The 9,593-nt window shown below is 46.7% G+C and overlaps 1 protein-coding gene across 1 annotated transcript; it reads left to right on the forward strand.

Annotated features, from left to right (window-relative positions):
- Positions 1 to 2,030: 2,030 nt before the first annotated feature.
- Positions 2,031 to 8,164, forward strand: LOC144737992 (uncharacterized). Its single transcript, XM_078620927.1, has 2 exons — positions 2,031 to 2,131; positions 6,411 to 8,164. Exon 2 carries the CDS (start codon positions 6,421 to 6,423, stop codon positions 7,843 to 7,845), a length of 1,425 nt encoding a protein of 474 aa, XP_078477053.1. The 5' UTR covers positions 2,031 to 2,131; positions 6,411 to 6,420; the 3' UTR covers positions 7,846 to 8,164.
- Positions 8,165 to 9,593: the final 1,429 nt, after the last annotated feature.

Here is a 9,593-nt window from a genome sequence, read left to right on the forward strand (position 1 = left end):
AATGTTCAAACTCTTCCGGTCCATATCCCCCACCCCCATTTCTATGTATTCCTATGGGGGAAAATTCCCCGCTGTACATTGTTTCGTTATAAGTCGCAAAGTCTCGGTCCCAAACCCCGACGTATATCGGGGATTCCCTGTAATACAAATACTGTACACAGACGCATATGTTGATTCAAACGCATACGAGTGGAAAACATTACGCGTGCCAAACAGGCTGCTAAGAAATACGTTAAACAATAAATAACACTTTATTTAACGGACACTAAGGGGCCGTCCATAAATGACGTCACGCGTCTAGGGGGGGGAGGGGGGTCAGATATTAGTGTAGATGTGGGGGGGAGGGGGGGGGTTGAGAATTGTGACGTCACATCAAAATTCGCAACTTTAAATATATTTTAATGAAATGGAATTGTTATAACAACACACATTTATTTAATATTTCATTATTTACTATTTGATTATTAAAATTTTCTAAGGTTACCTCTTATTTATTCCATGAAGGAACATTTTGCTTCTCCATGCGAGAATGGAGAAGCATACATTTTGTTAATTTTTTGAATGATTGTTACTTAACATTTTGATTCTAATGATTGTACCAGGGCTTTTCATTCTGTGGAATGAATATGTGATTGTTCTAATTGTACTCTAGATTTTGCTTCGTTCTACTACAAAGTATCAAGTATTTTTTTATAGTTATAATTACTTTTAATACTTTTATCAGAGAATTTCACGATAATATTCTGAACATCTGCAGTTTTAAACGTTGAATATTTTCAAGTGAATTTCATGCTAAATTTCAGCTTTCCAACGCCTACTTTTTAATAAATGTTTTCTCCTACATCAGAGTGCAGCGCCACATTAAATACGTACTACAATGACAATAGTTTTAGTTTAAAGTGATTTAAAGCATGTCTTATTTTCAAAATGTAAATTTGGTTTGGGGGGGGGGGCAGAGCTTCGTGACGTCATGTTTGAGGGGGGTCTAACTTTTTGTGACGCCGTGTGACGAAGGGGGGGAGGGGGGGTCAAAAATCGGCCAAAATCGCGTGACGTCTTTATGGACGGCCCCTAAGAACACATCTAGATACTATTTTGTACACAAAGCCAAAGATTAAGATTTCCCCCCGATAGCAATAACAGACTGTTGGGGCATGTACTGTTGGGAGGCGCCTATGAAAGCCGGCACGGCACACGAGTGGGTGGCCAGCACCACGCCCGGCCGTCTTTGTCTCCCCAGTGGCGATATTTGCACATCGCACCGGGTACTCATTTGAGGCTGAGTCGACCTTAGGGGAGGCCCGAGACCGCTTTAGATAATCATCGCCGGTGTCGGCCTTGAGCGGGAATCGAACTCGGGAAACCGGGTTCGTAGCGCAGTGCTAACCGCTGGACCACCGCTCCCCTCATCACCACAACTCGCCGCCTCTGACGTCACCCCTCCGCGTGCCGTCTTCGGCGCGAGAGCCCCAGGGGGAGGTGTACCCCGATAGTGACGTCATGTCATCAAGGAAACTCCCCGTCTGACCAAGCAGACGTGACGTTGAGTCTGCTTCGTCGCCTCCGATTTCCATCCCAGTAAAACAAATATCACTGGCGGCTCATTAATATAATTTACGCATTAATTATGTTGCGGGTTCATTACGTACGGTTCAGCGGCCACGCCCAATCACTCCATATATGGGCACACCTCGTTAACATAACTTATTCATACACATTTTTCTTGGTTCTTTCGGTAAAGTCACGTAGAAGGGATATAATAAAATAATAATACAAATATAAAACAATAAAAATTATCACGACGTTTCGACTGCAACACAAGCAATTATCATACTCAATTGCTATGATTGATTGATTCCTTGTGTTGCAGTCGAAACGTCGTGATAATTTTTGTTTTATATTTTTATTATTTTATTATTTCCCTTCTACGTGACTTTACCGAAAGAACCAAGAATATGAATCTCTGCAGTAACGAAAGCTTTAAATAAAAATGTATTCATACACATCAGCGGTCACTTGTGGCGGTGTGAGTGCTAGTGACGTCATGTCATCTCTCCCGCTGCGTGCTTCCGTGTGACGTCACGAGATTTCCAGTAGCTGCTTCTGTGCGCGCAACTCTCTCGGATCGGAGGTGAAAAGTTCACATCGTGATGTTGGTTGTTGTTGTTTACCCATGTACAGCCTCGCTTCTTCCCTCTCTCTCTCGTTGCATAGCAATTGAGTAGCGGCAAGTTTGGAATCGATGTCCAGGTTGGAACGTTACTACGTGGGGCCGAGCATGCAGGCCTTGCCTCCTGCCCTTGCCTGACTGACTTTGCTTTGATTCTCTTAAGTTTAATGTGACTTCACCTGGCTGACTACTTCACCTCTCAGAGCCTCCATACTCTAGTTCAGGATCGTCGAGTTTTGTTTTGCATTCGCGTATTTCCGATTGAGTAATCGGCAGGCCGCGTTTCAGCACTGGAATATTCGGACGATACCAGCCCAGACGTTTACTTTTAGTCTGAATGAGACATCAAAGCATTACACATTTACACTCGCCCACCAACACGCTCACCCACACGCTCCCACCCATACACTTACACACTCACCCACTGTCAGCGAGCATCTACGAAGGCCGGCACGGCACACGAAGTGGTGGGTGACCAGCACCACGCCCGGACTGCCTTTGTCTCCCGAGTGGCGATGTTTAGTATTGTTTACACACCGCACCAGGTACTCATTTGAGGCCAAATTGACCTAGGGGAGGCCTAGGACTAGTTCAGGTATTTGTCACGGTGTTGGCTTTGAGGGCAAATTTAACCCGGTCACCAGGTCCGTAGCACAGTGCGTTAACCGCTATATTACTGCCCACACACTCGCCCACCCACAACAACAACCGCCATTCGCCACTAAGTGGCAGTGACGTCACCACAACGCTTGTGCCAGGCCATGTGCACCTTGAGGCCACGTGAAGTGTCGAACGCCCGCTGGCAGGAGGTCACGGGGCAGACGCAGGTGCCACGGTTCGACTGACTGAGACGACTGGCTGATGCACCACATGTGCCCCCTACTGTGTCAACTTGCTGTGCTTTAGTCACCCGGCGCACCGCTCGTTGTTGTGAGCGTCGCTCCTCCGCCCTCCGTTGTTGGGCGACTGCCTCCAACTGCCCAGTAGCGTCCTTCACGAGTCTCCTCCACAGAGGCCGATCTTGACACCACTGGTACCAGTCATCGGCAAGTCCACTCAGCTCCACATCCTCCTGTACCACATCACTCTATCTCTTCTCTAGCCCGTGCCGTGTCCGTTTAGCCCCCTCGATCCACCCGAACAAAAGCTGTTTAGGCATGCGGTGGCTGCGCATGCGGGCTACATGACCCAGCCAACGCAGCCTTGCCTGCTGGAGGAGCTCACCGATGGGACTTTGTCCACATTATTCAAGGATTTGTGAACTCTCACAATCCAGCCTGGATAGTTGTGGGGGTGGAGTGTCCAATGGTACAAAATACCCAGGCCGGTGCTTAGTTTTGGTGGGGCTGATGGTAAGGACCCCACCTCTTGGTGGCAAGCTCCAGGTTCAGCAGCAGTGCCTCCAACTCCTCTGAGTGAGCAGCAATTACTAAATCATCGGCATACATAACATGGTTGAGCAATAGGGAGCCATCCCTTGACCGCACCCGGGCATCGATCAGCCTCCCATTGTATCTGTACCAAATGGAAATTCTTCCGGGACATCTATTGAAGGCTTCACGAACTATGTGGTCAAAATAGATGTTAAATAATGTGGGAGCCAGAGGACATCCCTGTCACACCCCAAGGTGTACAGGGAATAACTCCGACTCCCGGCCACGTAATTTTACCCGGGCCCTCTAACCATCATGAAGGTCCTTAATGATATTGAGCAGAGGGTCAGGGACTTCGAAAGCACGAAGAACAACCCAGAGCCCAGGCCTACTGATGGTATCATAGGCCTTGACCAGGTAAATAAAGCAGAGATGTAGGTCTTGTTGGGATTCCCTACACCTCTGCTGTAGCAGACAGACATGGCATCTGTGCAGGACCGCCCTTTTCTGAAACTGCATTGGGGCTTCGCAAGCCTCTCAGCATGCCTAGCAAGGCGATGTTGAATAATCCTTGCCAGGACCTTTCCTGGCACACTGAGGAGTGAGATGCCCCTGTAGTTGTTACATTCTGTGCGGTCCTTTTTAAAGAGGGGGACCACCAGAGCATCCTTCTAGTCCTGCGGAACCCGTCCAGTGGTCCAGACTATTGTTATGATGTCATGTAGGGCAGTTTGTGCACAAACGCCACCCTCCCTCAGCATTTTGCTTGGGAGATCATCTCTGCCCGGTGCCTTTCCTGGTCTCAGACTCTGGATCACCTTCAGTACTTCCTCAACAGATGGCACCTCAGCCAGCCACTCACAGGGGGTGACTTCCTTCTCCAATATTTGAAGCACCGCAGCCTCAGCAGGGTCATCCCCACTTTGTACCACGTTATTATCCTGGGTGAGGGATTTCCCCTCCCCCAGGACCTCACAGAAATGCTCAGAAAATCTGAAATCCTGTTCTTCGGGGTCGGAGATTGGATCACCATTCTTTCTCCTAATGATGGTTATAGGTGTGGTGCTGCAGGTAACTTTTTTTATGGAGTTAAATAGCGATTTGTGATCTCAGCAACCCGCGACCACACCCATCCTTGCAGCGTCTCACGGCTCTCCGAACCTCCGATCGAAGGTTGCGGTAAGCCTCCTCATTCTCCGACGTGGTATGCTGTAGCCGATGAAAGTGGGCCTGTGTAGCTTTTTCTCAGCGAGCTTGAACACCTCCTGTCAGCCATGGTCTCTGGGGAGGTCTGGACCGTGTACCCAAAGCAGCCATTGCAGCTGCATGAGCCACGATCTTAAACCTCGCCGCGACATCAGCAGGAGTGGGCGACGACGCCAACCCCAGCCGCAAGCGATGATGAAATTCTCGCTTGCAACTTTCATCAGCTAGCTGAGACCATGCCACTAAGGGTTTGATTGGGTCCTGGGTGTACACCCACCACTGGAGTGGAAGAATGGCAGGCGCATCTTACAGATGACAAGTCGCTGGTCAGTGGGCAGATCAGCTCCACGGTTAGGTCCTGGTGTCAAGGACATGGGCCCGCATCCGCTGCTCCGTCACTGTAGTCCAGCAGATGTTCTTGCTTGGACCTGGCATGCATCCATGATGTGGTGTGGATGCGCCGATGCCTAAACAGCGTGTTGGTAATTACAAGCCCATGGGCTGCACAAAAATCTAGCAGCCTCCTGCCGTTATTGAACTTATCTGGCCCATGCCTTCAGACCAAGTGCCAGCATCATGACCAACTCGGGCATTGAAGTTACCCAACACCTGTGACACACTCGCCCACCCACACACTCGCCCACACACAAAAAGACAACGTTTAAAGAGGTGAGTTTTCAGGACGACTTAATTGAATCTATCAACTGTGTCTTACTAATCAGGTTGACCGCTTCATTTGACCAGAGTGGTGAACCTGGAATGCTGGATTGGTGACATTTGCACGGCAGTTGGGTAGAGCCTGCTTGAACCGTGCATAGGCAAAACCTGCCGTGTCACTGAGAGATGAGGCAGACTGACCAGTTGCTTTTACAGTCGGTGTGGGTGCGCTTTCCCTTTACACCCAAAGCTCGCCTAGCGCTCCTCCAGATGTGTTTTTCCTGGAGAAATGAGCGCCAATCGATCAGCGCTACAAGGGGTCATCATAAACCCATTGTATACTACATAGGGATGCGTTCCTGACAATGTTATATCTTTAGTATGAATAATATCAGGGTTTCATTGGGGTATTGGTAATAGCGCTAATATGAATGGCAGATGTTAAACATTAGTTAATAAAAATTATTTATAACATCAGTATTATGTACTATACTTACGAGTTCATTCTACTTTACTCATCCTACAAGGTAGGGGAGGGAGACAAGGTTGAAGGAGCTGCTGCGCTTCCAGTCCGGGTCATTCTCAGAGAAAGGCTTCAGGACCTCCCTGATCTTAGTGAAACCCTCAATCTACATTTGTGTGGCGAGGTTTTTTTAGTTGGAGCCTGAGACTCTAGCCTGGTCGTGTGAGTTCTCAACTGGCTAAACGAGTTATATTTTTTAAATATAATCATGCCCACGAATTGTGATCATTAACTCGCGGGGAGTGGGGTCTGGTTGGCTTATAGCATGCATTGCTGTTATTGGCCGAGCGAACAATGGGGCCGTGTACGTTTGCTTGGCTAGCGCTGCTGCGTGTTCTCACTCGTGAGCACTTTGTAAAGTAAAAAAAAAAATACGAACAAAAATATCCAGGACAAAGAGCGCTGTAACAAATCGGCACTCTAAGGGTCGCACTAAGCGAGGTCTGCCTGTATATTGTGTGTAATATGTATGTTTTTGCAGAATCAATCGCATGGAGAAGAGAAGCTCGGCAAAGGCTGGAAGTAAAAGGCACCAATGCATCCAATGTCCATACAGCACAGATGAGATGGGTAACTTGAAGAGACATCAGAGAAAACACACTGGCGAGAAGCCCTTCAAATGCACTGTGTGTGGGAAGTCATTTGCTCAATCAAAAACTCTTCAAATTCATCAGAGAGCACACACAGGCGAGAAGCCCTTCAAGTGCAGTGTATCTTGTAAGGCATTTGCAGAGTCAGCATATCTTAAGAAACATGATAGAACACACACGGGCGAGAAGCCCTTCAAGTGCACTGTGTGTTGCAAGACATTTGCTCGTTCAGAAACTCTTCATATTCATCAGAGAACACACACCGGTGAGAAGCCGTTCAAGTGCACTGTGTGTGGGAAGGCATTTGCTCAACCATTAACTCTTCATATTCATCAGAGAACACACACCGGTGAGAAGCCCTTTAAGTGCACTGTGTGTGGGAAGTCATTTGCTCATTCAAAAACTTTTCAAATTCATCAGAGAACACACACCGGTGAGAAGCCCTTCAAGTGCACTGTGTGTGGGAAGGCATTTGCTCAACCATTAAGTCTTCAAATTCATCAGAAAATACACACTGGTGAGAAGCCCTTCAAGTGCACTGTGTGTGGGAAGCCATTTGCTCAATCAAAAACTCTACAAGTTCATCAGAGAGCACACACAGGCGAGAAGCCCTTCAATTGCAGTGTATGTGGTAAGGCATTTGCAGAGTCAGCATATCTTCAGAAACATAATAGAACACACACGGGCGAGAAACCCTTCAAGTGTACTGTGTGTGGGAAGGCATTTGCTCGTTCAGAAACTCTTCATATTCATCAAAGTACACACACAGGCGAGAAGCCCTTCAAGTGCAGTGTATGTCGTAAGGCATTTGCAGAGCCAGAAAATCTTAAGAAACATAATAGAACACACCAAGTTCATAAGTCCTGCAAGTGCCTGGTGTGTGGGAAGGAATTAGCTCATTCAAAATCTCTTATGAAACATAAGAGAACACATTCAGGTGAGAATCCTTTCAAGTGCACTGTCTGTGGGAAGGAGTTTATAATATTAGGAGACCTAAAGAGGCATAAGAAGATACACAAGGAGAAAGTGAAATCGACTTGTGAAAGTCAACATGCTGCAATGAGCCCATCTCTCATGAAACGAGAATCAGAAGAAAATTCCAACTTGGCAACACGGCCAGGAGTGACAGTGAAATGTGAAAAAGTTAAATGTGAAGAAGTGACGGTGAAATGTGAAGATCAAGATTCGACTCCAGGACCCAATCTGCAAGTGGATGGAGGCAGCGTGAAGCAGGAGGAGCATTCCGATTCTGAGGGAGAGCGAGGCAATCACCAGCAGTTTGTGGATGTGGAAGTGTGGGTGGAGTTTTTGGATAAAGCTGAGTAGGAGGGACCAGCACGTGTGAAATGGCACCTTGGAAGATGGACTTTGAGACGATCTTAAATAGCATTCGCCTTATTCACAGGCTTCTGTCTTTTAAAGAATGCATCGGGGTTTAAGTGTCATCCAAGCAGAGATGAGCTTTCTGTACAGATAAAGTGATTGAGTGTTGACGTGAATTAGTCGATATGCAAAGCATGATTGCTGCCTTATAAAACACGGATTAGGAATGTATGTTGATAGTTACGTATTAAATGAATAAGTATGAATTTAGAAATGTTCGGCATTACTATTGTAATAAAGGTCGTGGAAGCGACTTCTGGAATCCGGTCTTCATTTGTCTTTCTTTACAACACTCCTTCACGTTGCTGGCAGACAGTGTGAGAGGGATAGAGAGAGAGAGACGCGCGCAGCCACGTGGCAGCCTGAATCCCCTCTCGCGTGGCCTCTCCCTCCGTTCAAGTTCTGACCACGTGTTGTTCGTCTCCACTCCTATTTAATACCCGGGTCACGTGGTACCTTTCCACCAATCCTGGTTAGCCTCTGGAATCTTCCAGACTCCATCGTAGGCTCCCTGGACCACGCCCCTGACTCGTCTCCCCATTGGCTGTGGCTAAAGCCAGCAGAACCTTTCCTCTACTTACAGCTGTCACCTTCCCATTACGTCAGGGCCACGCCCCTAGGCTTCCCCCCATTGGCTATGGACCAGGACCGGCAGAGCCAATCATTGATATATCCTCACATTACACTATTAAAGTGGCTGTCAGGTGTCGCCGTGCTTTTCTGCATGCTCCCAATCTGCTTTTATGATTGCTTTTTAAATGCCCTTTAATTAACGAAAAGGTGAGCATTTTTGTAATCATTACATTCGGATTTATACACTAAATATGTGTTCATGATATCAAAACAATTTAATGTCAGGCCTACTTTCTAAACTTGTTTTGCCTTTAATCCCTTTGGGTTTCATTTACTTGGTCTTTGCCTGATGTAACTTGTTTTTATGGTAACAGCAGAGGTCTGCAAGTCTACTGTACATCCCACCTGATGGCTATGCACGCACCTTGCATAGTGTAGTTGCGGTTTATAGTGCAGTGTAGTGTCAAGTTCAAGTTCATTAGGTATAGCCCTGTGAGCCATTCGGCTCTTGAATCGGGTGCAACCGCAACAAACAAAAACATGAACAAGAAAACATCTTAAAGTGAATATGTGACTAAGTGCAAACAGAAAATCCAAGAAAAGACAGCAAAATATTGTAGAAAAAACACCGTACACCAACGCTGTGTGCAAAATCCCAGTGCGATGCAAGTCAAACAACCAAAAACAACCACAAGACAACTTAGATTAAGGCCACCAGTCTTACTCCGTACTACAACAAACAAACATGGCTAAACCAATAAACTTTTCGAAATCACCAAAATAAAGCCATGAACGCAATGAAACAGTGATCATAGTGACTGTGACGAAATTTTCACAATAAATGACATAAACAACGTGTACTACCAAAAACCCTGCAGCCATAGCTGGCTGCATGAGTCACTCCACAACAGCAGGAGTATTATAATTTTTCAATGCACCTTTAAGATCACACTAAATCAAAACACAGGTCATACTTTGCAGCGATCATCCAGAGCGAAACATTTTATTTTAGGCCACTGAATAGCACTGGCAGCTAGGGGTGTACAACTCCTCTAGAGCAGTTTTCAGTGAAGATCTCATAGGTAGTGACTCAAGTTGCAATTTATTGGCAACAGCAG

The sequence above is a fragment of the Lampetra planeri genome, chromosome 76, assembly GCF_965212315.1.
Source record: "Lampetra planeri chromosome 76, kcLamPlan1.2.h2, whole genome shotgun sequence".
NCBI lineage: Eukaryota > Metazoa > Chordata > Hyperoartia > Petromyzontiformes > Petromyzontidae > Lampetra > Lampetra planeri.